This window comes from Mytilinidion resinicola, assembly GCF_010093595.1.
Source record: "Mytilinidion resinicola strain CBS 304.34 unplaced genomic scaffold BDZ99scaffold_12, whole genome shotgun sequence".
NCBI lineage: Eukaryota > Fungi > Ascomycota > Dothideomycetes > Mytilinidiales > Mytilinidiaceae > Mytilinidion > Mytilinidion resinicola.
The window spans coordinates 636,965-653,361 of record NW_022985448.1 but is presented as its reverse complement, the minus strand read 5'-3'; the positions used below and the strand labels follow the sequence as shown (position 1 = coordinate 653,361).

The window sequence follows — 16,397 nt, the reverse complement described above, 5'->3', positions numbered from 1 at the left end:
CGAGAGGCGGCTATGACGGCCATCTTGAGGAGGCTTGGTGATAAGGTCGCTCCAGCATGACACGCGGAAGCTAGCATACTGGAGGAAGTAGTCGTTAACGACATTTTGATAATGTTTGATATAGTCGAGACCGTTGAAATTGTGAGAACGATGATTTGAGGACGTCGAGTTTTGATGGTGCGTCCTTCAAGGCAGGTGACGAAGTACGTGCCGGTTCCAAGGCCGATTCTGCTTCATCCACGGTACACTGCTAAAAGCTTATCAATATTCGTACAATCACTCACCACTCTCTGACTTTCTTCAGTATGATTTCAGCAGGTTTAACGCAATGTGATTATATGATCATGACCGTGGGCGGTCCTGAATATGAGACGTTTATACCAAAAATCCAACTAGTGTCTCTAGCATCTCCCGTAGGTTTGCCTGCTCCGACCCATCCCCAGTAACGGCGTCAATTTCAGTCAGCTGCTCTTGCAGAATCTTCCTTATGTCGCCCAGACTCTCATCTCGTTCAGCTAGCGCCTTGACGATCGCTGCTTTCGCGCCATCATCTTCCGCAATCAACCATGCGAGGATCACATCTACCATTTGTAGACTGAACAAACCTCCGTCCAGACGTTGAGAGAACCAATTATCCGCCATAGAGTCAACTTCATCTTTGCTCAGATTGCTCTTTTCCTCCTTGATCCGTGCATCCACTGTAGCGACACGTGCAGCAAAATCCCTTCTCAAAGTGACTAATTTTATGATCTTCTCATAGTCTTTCTCCATGAACTTGGCAAGTGTACGTATCCGGGCTGCTGATGCTGCGGATAATGATCGAAGCATAGCGGCGAATATACCTAAGAGATGCTCCGTAGTCGATGCGTCTTGCTTCTTCATGAACATGCGGAAAAGTGTCTTCAGGCCAGCAGCTTCAACCACTTTCTCGCAGACCAAAGCACCACGGTTCGGGTTCACAGTCTCTTCTTCTTTTTTGGATTTGCCCTTCTTGTAACTAGGATCAGACTCCTTAGCCTCAGCGTAGCCTACCGCATGGTCTAGCACCCGCAACGCTCGCGGCTTGCTCATCTTTCCCTCTCGTAGCATTATTAGGCACAGCTCTACACCTTCGGCTTCCACAAACTTCGTCTTTCCTTCGGGCTCATCCACTATGCAAGTCAGGCAATCGAAGAGGTTCTCGACGTATTCTTCTTCCTCCCCGTCTTTATGTGGGTCGCGCTTTCGGTATGCGGCGAGGAGTTGAAGGAATATATCGACGGCGTCGAGGCTGCTCAAACGTTTACGGTTGAGTGAGGAGGACTGGGAAAGGATGGCGAGTATTTCTGCCGCGTATTGCTTATTCTGGGATACGGGTGACTCTCTCTTCTGTATGCGGTCGAGCAGCCATTTGGAAAGTGCAGTGTCGCTGCCTATGCGGTCCGAGTTGGCGGGTTGGGAAGCAAGATTCTCTATGACACTGAGAGAGTGGTACACGCCGCTGCGGTCAGCCTCATTATCCTCGTAGAAGCGTGAGAAGTTCGAGACAAGTAGTCCAAGGAGATCAGCATCAAACATCGCCGCGAAAAGCGCATCCCATTGCTCTGGCGTGGCCTCTACGTCGTCGTCTGTGAGCTCGGAAATGATCTCGATTGCATCAATCGCAATGTCTGTATTTTCGTGGGCCAGCAACGACACTAGCGAGTTGACACAGCCCAGTTTTGCAAACTCTTCGTATAGCTCTGGATGTTCGGAAAGAATGGATAGGGTTTTGATGTCCGTATCTAAGTCGGCTTCAGAGTTTATGAACTTCTGAGGCTCGTCTTCAAACTTCGCGCGAAGCTCGGCATTCTTAGATATCCGCTTTTCGAAGTTCAAGGCTAGCTTGCGGAGCCAGGAGCTGTCTATCTTTTCATCCACGAATCGGTCCTCAGTCTCTCGTGTGTCTAGGTAGTCGAGGGCCTGTTTGGCGTTGTCGTCTATGCCGGTGCCAAAGAATCGACCTTCGTCATCCTCATCAGGCCCATCCTCTGGCTGGATATCGGAAGGCAGTTGCGGCCCCGCCTCCTCCTCCTCATCTATCTCATCCTCTGCGAAGGGTGTCGCGTACTGCTTTACGTGGCCATTGGTGGACAGTTTGGCGGACTTGTAGGATTTCGAGGGATCTGGGAGCTCTTCGAGCTTGCGCTTGGAGGGTAGGTTTGGTTTCTTGAAGAGATCGTCAATGGAGGTCATGTTGTGATGTCGTGTTTGGCTGGACGAAGCTCTGCGCCTGACCTCGGGATATACTGCCGGGCGGTGGACGAGTGAAATATTAGCGGCTGGGCGGCGTGACTTTTCCCACGTGCGCCCCTCGCTTAAGGTGGTTAGCGTGATGTACCTTTGTATGGAGAAAAGAAAAACAGACCTGCTATACTCCGTCTTCTTCTCACTACCTCACCACTGCCGTCTGCCACCTACAGAGGTACCTTGGATTGCCCAAATATGGGGCTGAGCCTCGTGGTTCAGTTACCCGATTGACATACACTGGCCGCGTTGCCCGTGTTCGATATAGTAGCCCTGTTCCACAACGTCCCAGCCCGTTTCTTCTTTTCACCTCATATGCGCCGGTAACATATACCTCGTGTTCCTGTCACTGCTACTTGCATTTGTAGTCACCTGTCGGGCTTCAGGGGCCGTCGCGGCGTTCACTGTCTCAAATGGAATCGAAGCATCTGCGCAACAGTCACTTTATGATTGCAGCACGAAAGCCGTATACTATGTCACTACAAATCTCAATAAAGCTCTATACACGTTTTGTCTCAGGCAGGTAATGCTCTATTTTCAGAATTTGGCCGGCCAACCTTCGTGCAGGAGAGTCTTCTTGGCTAGCCAAATTCAGCCTCACGGGAAGAGATAGCCTCGCTCTTCTCTATCCACGTTTCAGCCCTGTCCTGTGGTGGCATTGTTAAAGCCGCTCTGATGCCAAGGTGATTAGTACGAGGCAAGACTCCTGTATTATCCACCCTTCTATGAATATCAGACTGTAATCCCCGTCTTGGACGAAAGGATGACAGGTACAATCGTCCTCTTCAGTAGTGACCAGTCTGTCAGAACCTCGGTGACGACAAGCACATTTTGCACATCCAATGCATCCTTTCCATCCAGCGCGGATTCATCATAGATGGCGTTGGCTTTGCAGCACCGATCTTTTCAAAGGCGTTTCGTCAGTAAGGGTAGGAGGTAACACAACCGCAACGAAGAGCATCAAAAGGCGGGCTTCGCAGGCTTCGGTGCAGTTGGCTCCAGCGACGACAGGAGGAGTGACTCTTACGCCGGATCCTGAGGTATAGGCAACGCTCACGGCTTTGCAAAGTATCATGAGCAACCCACCGGAAGTGTTAAGCCTTGTTCTTCATGTCGCGTCAATTCTTGAATTCCTTTGGATGGGCGGTTATGGAACACGGGATTGTTTTATGGAGGAACGGATTTCCACGACAACATGAGTATTCTATTCAAGTACTACCATGTGCCCATGTAATGAATTTCGACAAACGGCCTGTTCTTGATGATGAGTGAAGGTCTCACAGGAAGCTTTCCGCAGGAACTCGAAATCCCAAAGACGCGCACGGCCCCAGGTACGACCTGTTGGCGGAGGGGTGGAGCCGTCTGATCGCCCCCGAATCATGGACCCTAGCCAATCAGCAGCAGATGGGGAGCCGACGGGATCGGACGCGATACGGGGTGAAAGGCCGCCCCCTGCGCCTCACCAAGCGCGACCACTCATACTTGACGTAGGTGTCGTTTTGACAGGGCAGATCCAGCCGCTTCCGTCCTTCGCGTGAAAGGCGGTGCACCGCTGTCATCTTTATTCGGAATAAAGGAGGTGATCTTACGATATCGGGCATCGGGCGCCGGGTGCTAGGAATAGAGCCATGAATTGGTCTCACGGTCTTGCAAGGGCACCGTGCGAGCTTTAGTGAAGAAGTCGATCCTGGAGGATAAATATCCGTCGTCATCTTCAGTTTTCTGGCCATCATCGAACTTGCCTCACTCCGAAATATTTTCCATATCTGTTTTTGTGAAGACACAGCCGTTCTAGTCTTTACCCAACTCTCGCTCAAGCTTCAGTAGATCTTAATCAGTAATATGGCTACCACGAGCGTCTCTACTCCTATCCCGGCGGGAGTGTCTGTTCAGCACACTCTTCAGGCTCTACACAACCATGAGCTCATGAGTATGTCCTCCTTTCTCAGAAACCTTATTGCTGGATTCTAATCACGCTCGTAGTTAGGACCCTGTGTCCATCATTGATCACCTACAGCCTGGAATCAGGCGACCCAGCGAGTACAGCAACATACTCCGTTACCGATAAGAAGCCAATTGGACAGGTAAGGAACACCTCCAGCATTACCATACGATATCTAACATGCTCACAGACCACCTACAAACTCACCCTCACCAACACCCCTTACGGCATTAAGAGTCTCGTTCAAGCCAAGCCTCCTACCGGCATCCTCACCATTGCTGGCAACTGGTGTATTTCGAATGGTAGTCTGCGCGAAGACGTGGAAATCGAGGGCAATTTCATGATGAAGAAGATGGCGAAGGGGAACGTGGAGAGGACGCACCCGCAGCAACACAGCTTACTCCTTCAGCAGGCGACTGCCTGAAAGCTTGGTTCTCGATATACCTAGGTATCTAGGACCTTGCGGCTTTTGATGAATGATGACATAATTGGGCGTTTTGGGTTCACGAACTGGGCATTGGGGAGCGAGCGATCGGCAACGCATATATCAAGGCGTTGGGACGTTGATAATCTTTAGAAAAGGGGGCGACAGACTCTTCGGTCTGCACATACTTGCTTGGATAGGAGGAATCTAATAATACTCCAATACCTTGAATCCGATTGAAGTGCTTCGTAAGTGTAGCAATCGGGTGCGTTCATTAGCCTTCCTTAGGTGATTGATAACAAAGCTTAATAAGCATACTTAGAAGTTCTTCTCTCAAACTGCACAGCATTGGATATTGCTATTCCGCCCTACCTCGAAATGCCCGGATCGTCGGCCTGTGCGGCTTTATTCATTCTGCCGGTCCCTGTGCGTCCCTGGCGTCCAGGATCCGCGTCGCCCATCCCAGATCTCTCCCAAACCCTCCAAAGTAATGGAAACATGACAGTCCTTTCGAGACTCATCCTCAAACTCTCAGTCTGTCAAGATGCTCGAGCAATCTCACGCAATCAGCGCCAAGGAGCAACCTTGCATTGCCAAGTTATTCCGCCCCGCGCCTGTCGTCACCGGACATGAATCCGTCAATCTCATGAGTTCTCAGCTCTACCACGACGTTCATACCTATGAAGTAGCCTGCCCAGCACGACTACTTCGCCTACGCACACCAAGCTTTCCTTAAGCAAGGCTTGACATCGTCCGCCGCTCTTGTCTTCTCTCCATCCATGCTCCTGCCGACACCATGGCCGAAGAAATAGTCGTACGTTCCTTCCATACACACCACACCTCACCTCACCTCACCTCACCCGTCTTCCCTTAAATTCCAATCAACTTCCACATCTCTCGCTTCGTCAACCTAACACACTCTCCAGGAACTCGGGTTCGAAGGCATCAACAAATTCGCCGAAAAATACCACGACCCGCTGCACGACAAGGCCTGGGCCGCGTACCAGCGCCGCAAATCTAAGTCCAAAAAGACAGGCGTGGATCCAGGTCCACCACCGCCTGGACCTGACCCCTCGAATTCTGGACTACAAGATCAGGACCAGAGAGACGATATGGAACCCGAGTACGACGTTGGCCCGCGGCGACGAGGCGGAGGCGGAGGCGGAGGACGTCAAGAAAGAGAGAGGGACTCTAGAGACGAGGAGTACGAGCGCCGCGACCGCGAATACCACCACAATCGGTCCCGCGATCGCGGAGGCGGAGGAGGCTATGGCGCCGCCGCTGGAGCTGGAGCTGCAGCGGGGGCTGCAGCCGCATATCCAGACGACGACTCTTACAACACGCCGCGAAGCGCATACGCACCCGCGCCATACGGATACGCAGCAGCACCTGTACGTTTACCACCCCCCAAAATATGTTTGTAGTTGCAGAGATGCTGACGGAGCTACAAAGCCCCCCGCACCCCCATACAACCCAAACGCCATGGCCATGACCACCCGCGGCCAGTCTTCCCCCCCCTCCCAGCGTCCCCGCCAAACCCGCCGGCGATCATCCTCTCAGACTTATCCCTATCCCCCTCCTAATCAGAACTCCAACCCCACATCGCCTCGCTCCCGCCGCCGCCCCCACCGTTCGCGGTCGCGGTCTCGATCGGAGTCTCCGAATGCACGTGGTCTCGCAAGTTCGGTCGTTGGCGCTCTAGCGGGTGGTTTGGTGGGCAACGAGGCGAGTAAGGGGGATACGTTTACGACGCTGGCGGCGGCGGTGATTGGGGCTGTGGGGGCGCACAAGGCGGAGAAGAAGTGGGAGAAGCGGAGGGAGAATAAAGACGAGAGGAGAGGTGACGATAGCGGCGGGGGCAGGAGGAGGGGTGGCGGGGAGAGGGGCGGGGGCCGAGATGAGAGGGATGAGAGAAGGCGGAGTGGAGGTGGTGGTGGTGGCGGAGGAGGGTATAGATGAGGTGTTGAGGGAGGGAAGATGGGAGGCCATGGGGTTGGTCCTGACAACGATTGAGGCGTAGGAAGACTTTCTACGGACGGCTTTTGAAATTGAACTGGAGTAGGGGTATCGGTGTTCACATCTTAAGGATATGGTCGATACCCAACACAGAAATTCCTACAATACCACAATACTGTATGAGGACCAGAATCGGGTTAGAAACTTGATATTAGCCAACATAGCTACAACCTCAATCTTTGTTGAGAGCACTTCTGTTGATTCCTGAAGCCTCGTAGCGCAGCTTCTGTAGCCTCCAGGCAGTATACTATCGGCGTACACTTTCAAGTAAGCGAAAATTTCATCATCGCGGCGTATTTCTCGTCACGAATTCAAAAACTCAATACCATTCACGATCCCGTTTCTCAGCATAACGCACGCCCGTTTATCTGCTCCGCGTCTGGGGCATTATCAACACAGAGAAGACCGTATCGACCATAATTCGCGGCCTCGCTTTAGGAAGTGTCACTCAGTCCGACTGGTATCGAACGTAGGGTTGTTAATAAAGGAGCTTATACCTTGGATCCTCAAGGTCACACCATGCTTATAATATCGCCTTGTACTCTAGATTGGGAGAGCCCAGTGGGTAACAATAGAAGATCCAGGAAACAGACCTATCTATAGAGTGGAGAGGCCTACGTACGACGCTACGAGCGACCAAGACCGACGCGAATACCGCCTCCAGATCGAGAGAGCTCCCAGTGTTACTATACACTGTGTACGAAACTGCACTCAGGAGATCGAATTGAGAAGAAACGTACGATACAAGGTGCCGTTCACAATGTCACAAGGCAATGCAGGAATCGTGAAGAAGACCTCTCACTACAGTATATTGTGTATACAGACGGAGTAACTAGAAGGGTGAAGAAGAGGCGCGGAGGGCCGACCGAGAGGTAGACAAGGGCCGGCCGAAGCGAGGTCATATAGAATTATCTAGCTGTAAATCTGACCTTCATATAATGTGTTATATTGAGGCAAGGCCCAAAAGACTTGGCTAGATTTAGAGCCCCCCGGACTCTATCGGCGAACACTGAAGAGACGGAGACAAGGGCCCTAGGTTGGCTGGGGACAAATCTTCTTGGTCTGGAGTAGAAGCATCATTTACTTTGGACACCATTTGAACAGATCAGGCTGTTCTCCTTCTGTTCAAATGGTGATACGTCTTGCTTTTGTGTCGACAGTGAGGCCTCCGAGGGTTGATGTTCGAGACCCGACGGTGACGTCGTTGTATCCAGAGTGTGGGTGATCGTGGCCCATATCGAAGCATCTTGGATATTTCGAAGTAGTTGAGAGTCCCATACGACATGGATGTCGGCGTCCAATACGTAACCGAACGAGCATAGTGATGACAGAGCCCAGGTGAGCTTGATGCGCGTGAGGAGCTTCGAGCTCTTCGCGTATTGCGCCGTTGGGAAACCATTCTCGATGGTTTCTTTATGCTGGTATCCGCTATTCGAAGCTGCTGTGATACAGTACGATAATCTTGGACGATCACGCAAATCAAAGGTGTTATGAACAAGATGTTGATTCGCGGGATGCCAGACGCGACAGTCCATCTCCGCAATTCCCGGCCTTGGCATTGAAGCGAGCTAGTAACAAAATTTCGTCGCAGCTCCCGCAGGTTGACCCCTCCGACAATACACCCAAACACCGCCCACGATGCCGATCAAGAAGTCGACCAAGAAGTTCGAGAAGAACCACCTGAAGGATGCCCTCAGCCGGAGAAAAGATTTTGCAAAAACCAAGCAGAAGCAGCAGATAAAGGCCAAGCGACAGGAACGAAATGCGAAAGACAACGCACGCGCCGCCGACGTCGAGGAAGAGGAAGCTGTCAAGAAGGCCAAAAAGAATAAGGATGGAAGCAAGTTTGCGGATATGAGCGTGGACGACTTCTTCCAGGGCGGGTTTGAGGTCCCCGAAATGCCCAAGAAGAAGGGCAAGAAGTCGGCAGCGAAGGCTAATGGAGTTGCGCCAACGACCGGAAAGCGGAAGCGAACCGCTCCAGCAGAGGATGCAGAAGTATCAGATGCGCAAGCAGGAGACTCTGGGTCTGAATTGGGGTCGGAAGACGGCATTGGAGCCCACAAGGACGATCTGGAAGCTCTCAAGAGCAAGGATCCCGAGTTCTACAAATACCTCCAGGAGAACGACGCCGAGCTACTGGACTTCGATGAGGATGCAGACCTCGCCGAGATCGACGCTTTGAGCGAGGATGAGGACGAAACAACGCCCAGGAAAAAACAGAAGAAGGATGCTGAGGGCAGCGACGAGGTTACAAAGGCTATGGTGAAAAAATGGGGGACTGCAATGACGGAAAAGCACTCTCTGCGGGCGACCAAGGAAGTGGTATTGGCTTTCCGAGCGGCATCACATTTGAACGAGGAAGACGGGAAGGAATACAAATACTCCATCTCGAATTCAGATGGTAGGTTTAAAGCTTGTATAGTATCTGCGTCTGCTAACTCGAATAGTATACCATGAGCTACTACTTATCGCTCTAAAGCACGTACCAGAGATCATCAAGCATCATCTGCCGACAAAAGAAACAGCGGCTGGCAAAGTGTAAGTGCCACAATGAGAACTCTCGATGCTTGTGACTAATTGGAATGCAGCCGTGTTCCTACAGACTCCAAGAAATACCGGACTCTGGCACCTCTTCTCAAGTCCCATACGACATCTGTCCATCATCTTCTGGAGAACCTTTCCGACACCGCGACTGTACGGTTGACGCTAGATTCATTACTCGAGATATTGCCGTACATTCTATCCTTAAAGAAGCTCATCCGAGACATCATTAAGACAGTGGTGGCAGTTTGGTCAGACACAGGGAGTACCGAGGTCACCAGAGTTGCTGCCTTCTTGATCTTACGGAGAATGGTTGTCATCGGCGACCCGGGAATCAAAGAAGCAGTCCTAAAGACCACATATCAGGGGCTTGTGAAAGGCTCCCGAAACACAACCGTCCACACTATCCAAGGAGTCAACCTGATGAAGAACACTGCCGCCGAGCTTTGGGGACTCGACGCCAACATCGGCTACACCACCGGTTTCAACTTCATCCGCCAACTCGCGATCCACCTGAGATCAAGCATCACCAACAAAGAAAAGGAGTCCTACAAAACAGTCTACAACTGGCAATACGTCCACTCCCTCGACTTCTGGTCCCGCGTCGTCTCCGCCCACTGCGAGACCCTCCGCGAAGCCGAAAGCGGCAAAGAATCGCCCCTCCGCCCCCTCATCTACCCCATCGTCCAAGTCACCACCGGCGCCATGCGCCTCATCCCCACCGCGCAATACTTCCCCCTCCGCTTCCAGCTCATGCGCTCCCTCCTTCGCATCTCCATGGCCACAGCAACCTACATCCCGCTCGCCCCGGCCCTCTTCGAAGTCCTCAACTCCGCCGAGATGAAGAAACCCCCCAAGCCCAGCACGCTCAAGTCGCTAGACTTCTCCACCATCATCCGCGCCCCCAAAGCCTACCTCCGCAGCCGTGCGTACCAAGACGGCGTCGGCGACCAAGTCGCCGAGCTCCTCTCCGAGTTCTTCGTGCTGTGGGCCAAGAGCATCGCGTTCCCCGAGCTCGCGCTGCCCGTCATGGTCGTGCTGAAGCGGTGGGTCAAGGACATGTCGAAGAAGAATCAGGGGAACAAGAACGGCCGCGTGAACGCGGCGATCGGGCTGGTCGTGCAGAAGCTCGACGCGAATTCGAAGTGGGTGGAGGAGCGACGGACGAAGGTAGATTTTGCGCCGAGCAATCGCGCGGGCGTGGAAGGGTTCTTGAAGGAGGTGGGGTGGGAGAAGAGCCCGTTGGGGGCGTTTGTGATTGGGCAGCGGAAGCAGAGGGAGCAGAGGGCGAAGTTGGTGGAGGAGGGGCGGAAGGCGGAGGAGAGGGAGAGGAAGGAGGATCGAGAGGAGATGGAGGTGGATCAGGGTGGCGAGTTTGAGGCATCAGAGGATGAAGAGGAGATTGATGATGATGAAGGATCGGAAATGTCTGAATAGGCGACTGAGGCAGACGTGGCATTGGGTCTCTTATAGAGACGTGACGCAGCACTCATGAATGGCAAGACCTTGATCTTAAAAATATGTGTGGGTATCAGCGCACGTAACCTTACAGTCTATGTACCAAGCCGTGCGACCGTTGCAAATATCACGACCGCCGGTCCAAATCTCAAAGCTCCAAGACTCAAGCACCGCTAGCTCCAGCCCCCGATCCCAAGCTCTCCCCCTTAATCTCATCCCCATCCTTCCGCCCTAGCATCTTCAGCCTATGCTCCTCCTCCGCCAAACTCTGCTTCTTGACATACTCCAGCACAATCTCCTCCTCCGTCCTCTGCTTCTCCAGCGTACTCTTCTGCCTCTCGTCCTCTAGCCTGCTAGCCTCCAATGCCTTCCTGAGTGATTCATCGTCATCCGGATAGCCCTCCTCTTTCCCCTCCGCCCCCGCAACCGCATCCGCCGCCGCCTTGGACTGGTCAACCGCTCTCCTCACGTCCTCCTCGTCTTCGCTTAGGACCTCAGAATCCCACTCGCTGTCCGAGCCCGGCAGTCTGCGCGTCTCAGACAAGCTCTTCCGCAGCACTTCCGCTAGCACGCGCTGCTCCTCCTCAGTCGCGCCGCTGGCAGAAGCTTCATTTATGGAGGCGGTCATGGCGCGTTGCAGGGTGGCTTCTTCGTCTTCGCCGTCGATTGGGGGCCGTTGGAGCTCCGCGGCCGAGGCGCGGATGGCGCGCTCGAGGAGGGCGTCCTCTTCAGGGTTGCCTTGCGAGGTTTCCGCGACGGAGAGACGGATGGCCTCTTCGAGGTCGGCAGCATCTGCAGCGTCTTGGGGGTCGTGAAGGGTGTGGGGTTGCGGGAAGGTGCTTGTGTAGGTGAGTGGCTGAGAGGAGCCTAAGCCACCGCGAGCCATCTCGGTGGACGCGCGAGAGACGCCCGGAATGCTCTCGTGCGATGTAACCAAAGAGAGATCAGATATCGAACTAGCGTCGCTACTAGTGGCTAGGTATGGATTCCCGTGCTTCTTCCTATTGAGATGAACGTTGCGTGCGTGCTCCCACCGCGCGTGTCGCTTCTCTCGTTGTTCCTTGAGCATCGCTTGGAGCGACTCTAGTTGCTCTTCGCCGGGGTTCTTCTTGCGCTTCACGTTGACTTTGATGCACCGCCATCGAGCGAGGATATCCGCGCGCTCTTTGGCACTGATCAAGGCCGCTTCGTCGTATCCTTGAGCCATTCGCGCGGCGATGATGTAGTTCTGCACCGTGGCACCCTTCTCCTTCTGCAGTTCTTGATAGATGCCTTTAAAGGTGTACCCGGGTACTGCCCAGACACCTGCCATGACCTTGAGAGGAACTCCTGCTATGCCTCTGCCGACACCTTTGATAAAACCAGCTCCACCCTCCTTCTTCGCCCCTTGGTAAGGATCTTTAACGAGGCCGGCCATGCCCTCGTAGAATCCAATGCCGAATTCCTGTTCAAGTCAGTGAAGTGTGCTGCGAACGAATGATATCCCAAATACCTTTGCAGCAGTCCTTAGACCACTTTGGAGATCTGTAACTTTGTCGACCTTTCGCACTTCCTGGCCGTACAGTCTAGGCGCATTGTGGAAGCCTTTGGCTACATTCATGGAGAAATCCATAGGCGATTTGAAACCTGCGCCAAGTATGCGAGTGATTCCCTTCCCCGTATTTATAGCACTCTCTGGAGTTATAAATTTGGAGCTATTCTGGTCCCACAGGCTTCCTGGCTTGGATGTGTCGGACTCCGGCTCCGACTGAGACGTTGAACGTTGATGACGGGTGTGGTTGCAAGATCCTTTCCGGCAGATGGGACACCAAGATCGAATAGGGGAACTTGGTCGCGATACCTGAGTCTGGGTCCGCATGGCCTCCTTCATAAATCGATTGCGAGAAACGGGACTCATAGCACCAGACCTGTTGGGAGATGTTGGTGTTGGGAGATCTTGTGCGCTAGCTTCAGCGAGAGGAGTGTCTGATCCTGGAAGTGCTGTTGTACTGCTCGACTCGGACCTAATGGAGTCCGTTCGAGAGGTAGTCGATCGACCCGAACGAATGGTGCTGGCGCCATTAATGGAAGCTCCGTTGCTAGATGTGCCTTCTGATTCAGTATTCTTAGTCTTCTTCCTGGCATCAGGATAGATGTTGAGTAGCTTAAGAGTTTCGGTAGGGAAATCTGCGACTCCCATCATCATTGTCGATGCAGTTCCGATGATTGCCGTAGCTCCCCCAGTAATGGGGTCCCAAGGGCCGTCATCAGTCTCGTACTCACGAGGTCGATACCTAGATCCATTAGAGGCGGTTTTCGAGATATGATAAGATGGCTCACAGTTTCAATTCCCCAAAATTCAACTCTCCTTCTTGGGCTAAGACAGTCGCAGTCATTGCACTCAGGCGAACTGAAGTCCGTTTGACCCTCCAGACAGCTGCTTTTTGGGGCCACACGGCACATCGTAACTCGTCGACCTTCAGCATTTGATGGAAAGACTGAGCTCCCGTGTCGCTTCCCTTCTCTTTACTGATTTTTTGCGAGAGTTCCTTGGCCCTCTCAAGAGACGTTGGCTTCAAAGCTTCCTTGATATTCTCGGCGAGTTTGTCCGCAGTCAGTTCCTTGTAAGGCGTTGGAATAGGCCCGGCACCTGCTTTCGCGACCATGGCACCCCAGAACGGTTGATCGCCAAAGAAAGGGACCACCACAGTAGGTTTCCCACAGGCTATTCCGGCAGCTGTAGTACCAGCTCCACCATGATGGACAACGCACGATACATGCTGAAAGAGCCAGTCGTGGGGAACATTTCCAAGCATGAAAACGCCTTCTGGGATCCCAAGTTCATCGGCTCCCAGGCCGCCCCATCCTTTGGAGACTAGAGCCCGCTGCCCCGTCTTCTTGACAGCGTCAAAGATAAGCTTGGTCATTGCATTTGGATCGTCGACTACAATAGAGCCGAAACCAATGTATACGGGCGCTGGTCCAGCTGCAAGGAAGGCAGCTAAATCCGGCTCTGGGTGGTAGTTTGATGCCAAGGAAAGGAAGAAGAAACCAGATATTGAAATGTGGTTTCCCCAGTCCCTTGGTTTCGGGATCAGTGCTGGTGACCTGGCCAATATGTTACTATTGAATCACAAGCCTCTGGTGTGACTGCAGAATGAATGATGCAAATTAACTCACCAGCAATATGTGTATGGGATTTTGAGACGTGCCAGCATGCCAGGTGCCCACATGAGACTAACGGGCTCAAGGCCCAGACTTTCCTTTCTAAATCGGTTGATGAGATCTCCAAGGCCTTGCCAAGTCATCATATCAACCAAGGTGTACGACATGAAGTTACTGAGACTAGCATCGGCGTTCGAAGACTGAATATTGGCTAGAGGATGTGGGAAAGCTTGTGTTGGAGACCAGGGCATTCTATAGCAATTAGCTTATTGGATTAAAGGCAGTAATGGAGAGTGAACTATACGTAAACATCATGTGTAGAGGTACACCCAATTTCTCGGCACAATGCACATGGGCAAAGCTGGGAGGATTCGCAATTATTGCATCGGCCACAAAGGGTCGATGTTGGGCTTCTTCCGACTCGTCAACGCCCATCCACTCCTCAACTGTCTGCTTCACCGATTCTACACCAAATCCATCCCCGGTTTCAATGCAAGATCTCCAGCACCCCTTGATGATGTCAGCTATACCCTTTCTCCGCTTTCCGATGTCACCGCTACGAAGCGTGTCGAAGCCTGGCATCAATCCTGGATTCTTGACCATGAAAGCCATGAGTTCTGCTGGATCTCCTCCGATATTGAAGAACTCCAAGCCATTCTCCGTGACAAAGTCTTTGAACGTAGGATGTGTAGCCAGCCTCACTCGGTGGTTATAGGTTTCCTTGAGGACTTTTCCCAACGCAACAAATGGCTGCACATCTCCACGAGATCCAACGACATGTATGACGACATTCAGCGGCGGAGGTGGTTCTTGACCAGGCGCTCCACCGAGCGATTCGGGAATGTAGGGAGGAGGTAGCAGAGGTCCTGCATCGGCCTGGGCGAGGCTATGAAGGGTCGGGACCAGGAGCTGGGAGAGTCTTCGAGACTTCTGATTGATGCGGATGTTGACTCGACCATCAGCTGCAAAAGTCAGTCATTGTCCACCTTCATTCGCAAAGCCTCACCCGTAGGTAGTGTCTAGTCGGTTGCCACTGTTTGAATATCTCCAAACAGTGACATGCAAACATACACAGACCTATGATGAGGTAGTGGATTCGAGGAACATACCAGCTACCGTCGCATTCGTGCCAATTTCATTATTATCGTCCACTATATGTCCGTAGGTCTCGCTGTACGCAGGTGGAGGCACGTCGTCGGGGTTGTGTGTCTCGCCATTGGGAACAGCATTTGGCCTATGGGTAATGCAATTAGCACTGGCACAGCAGTGGTTAGGTGGATGTCCGTACACGGCGATGTTGACGCCTGCTAGGCCTTCTGCTCCTGGACGGTATGAGCCCGCGTAGGTCGAACCTTCAGGCTTTGGCTGATCTAAAGCCTCACTCTGGCGTTGATTTGTTTCGCGATTCGCTTGGTCTGCATTTGCTGTGTCCATGGCGAGAGCGGCCTGTTCTACCAGGCCTGGAGGCAGGCCGTTACTCGGAGGCGCATCTTGATATGCTGGGGGACCGTTGGAGGATGACATCTTCTGCAGATGCTACGATGCGATGCCAAACATGAACGGCAAGACAGAGCAGCTTGTTCCAGCGTAATGAGTGCGGATTTGCGGTGTGGGTATGGAAGGGATATTGCGGGCGAAAGTTTGAAGGAAGCCAGCTGCGCTACCCCTCCATCTGGACATTTGACATTCATGACGAGCGGCTTGCAACTGGGAGTTGGACCATGCGTGCGCCAATTGCTGGCGGCGTCCGGAGAAGCAGCCGCTGACAACGAGCGCGATGGCTGACCAACGGCCCTTGCAAGCCCTAGCGACCCCACGCCATAGACAAGCACCACCAGATTCCTCCCATGACACGAGCATCAAGATACAGGGAAACACTAGCACAAGATACATTCTGACCGCACCGGTGTCACTCCACTCCGTCTCCGTAATCAAATTCCTCCAAAGGTTGTCTTACAGCTTGTCTTGTAGCTAGCTTGCTGTTTGGGGTCTTGAATTCCAACAAGAACTGGCGACTGAAGTGGAATAATCACGTGCAAATCACGTGACAATCACGTGCCATCTAGCTGACTCCTGCTCCCCTGAACTATATAAACCCCGCCTGCCTCCGTTCTCCTGGATCCTTCAAGGAAGATTCAACGAGGAGATGAGCTGGGGGATCAAAAACAGAACTGACACCGCTGCATAGAGTGGATGCCGTTTCTGTGGCTGGGTCAACTACATGTTCAAAATTTCTGAAGCAACGTTGGCCAGGGTCGGAAAGATGGGTTGGGATGTGAATGGCCAGGGTATTCGAATAGCCGTGGTATGTGGATAGCCGTGGTAGGTGATTTGACGTACATATGGAGCGAAGAAGGGACATAGGGGCCGAATTGTAGCTCTATAATCTGAGCTCATGAGACCTTTAAGCATCGTGATCGGAACCAATGATACGTTGTGCTAACACCCGCAGCTTCGTCCAGATATGGCCAGCTTCGGTACGATTTCCTTGTTATGCATAGGTGAGAGATGCGACTCATATGCATCCTAAACTCTTCGCCCATATCTTCCATGTAGAGGTTCTAGTTCTCAATTATGTCAGCAAGTTATGGGAAACCTACTTCT

General features: G+C 52.6%; 6 protein-coding genes across 6 annotated transcripts; 3 read left to right on the top strand and 3 right to left on the bottom strand.

Moving 5' to 3' along the window:
* Positions 1–311: 311 nt before the first annotated feature.
* BDZ99DRAFT_464231 (DUF1716 domain-containing protein) lies at positions 312–2,220 on the bottom strand. Its single transcript, XM_033720260.1, has one exon. It carries the CDS (start codon positions 2,212–2,214, stop codon positions 376–378), a length of 1,839 nt encoding a protein of 612 aa, XP_033575313.1. The 5' UTR covers positions 2,215–2,220; the 3' UTR covers positions 312–375.
* A 1,773-nt stretch (positions 2,221–3,993) lies between these two features.
* BDZ99DRAFT_464228 (uncharacterized protein) lies at positions 3,994–4,837 on the top strand. The gene is made up of 3 exons (XM_033720259.1): positions 3,994–4,195; positions 4,249–4,349; positions 4,398–4,837. Exons 1-3 carry the CDS (start codon positions 4,108–4,110, stop codon positions 4,629–4,631), a joined length of 423 nt encoding a protein of 140 aa, XP_033575312.1. The 5' UTR covers positions 3,994–4,107; the 3' UTR covers positions 4,632–4,837.
* Positions 4,838–5,427: 590 nt separating this feature from the next.
* BDZ99DRAFT_477873 (uncharacterized protein) lies at positions 5,428–6,590 on the top strand (the record flags this gene model as incomplete). The annotated part of the gene is made up of 3 exons (XM_033722137.1): positions 5,428–5,445; positions 5,558–6,022; positions 6,084–6,590. The coding sequence occupies 3 exons, from the start codon at positions 5,428–5,430 to the stop codon at positions 6,588–6,590; spliced, it is 990 nt and encodes a 329-aa protein (XP_033575311.1).
* A 1,133-nt stretch (positions 6,591–7,723) lies between these two features.
* BDZ99DRAFT_521903 (uncharacterized protein) lies at positions 7,724–8,206 on the bottom strand (the record flags this gene model as incomplete). Its single annotated transcript, XM_033725666.1, has 1 exon — positions 7,724–8,206. One exon carries the CDS (start codon positions 8,204–8,206, stop codon positions 7,724–7,726), a length of 483 nt encoding a protein of 160 aa, XP_033575310.1.
* A 63-nt stretch (positions 8,207–8,269) lies between these two features.
* On the top strand, positions 8,270–10,807 carry BDZ99DRAFT_419373 (Noc2-domain-containing protein). The gene is made up of 3 exons (XM_033716888.1): positions 8,270–9,051; positions 9,098–9,188; positions 9,239–10,807. Exons 1-3 carry the CDS (start codon positions 8,286–8,288, stop codon positions 10,626–10,628), a joined length of 2,247 nt encoding a protein of 748 aa, XP_033575309.1. The 5' UTR covers positions 8,270–8,285; the 3' UTR covers positions 10,629–10,807.
* On the bottom strand, positions 10,689–15,521 carry BDZ99DRAFT_419369 (UDP-Glycosyltransferase/glycogen phosphorylase). The gene is made up of 7 exons (XM_033716887.1): positions 15,082–15,521; positions 14,903–15,027; positions 14,098–14,755; positions 13,809–14,045; positions 12,969–13,736; positions 12,142–12,922; positions 10,689–12,093 (listed from the first exon to the last, which is right to left on the bottom strand). The coding sequence occupies exons 1-7, from the start codon at positions 15,315–15,317 to the stop codon at positions 10,813–10,815; spliced, it is 4,086 nt and encodes a 1,361-aa protein (XP_033575308.1). The 5' UTR covers positions 15,318–15,521; the 3' UTR covers positions 10,689–10,812.
* Between the last annotated feature and the right edge of the window lie 876 nt (positions 15,522–16,397).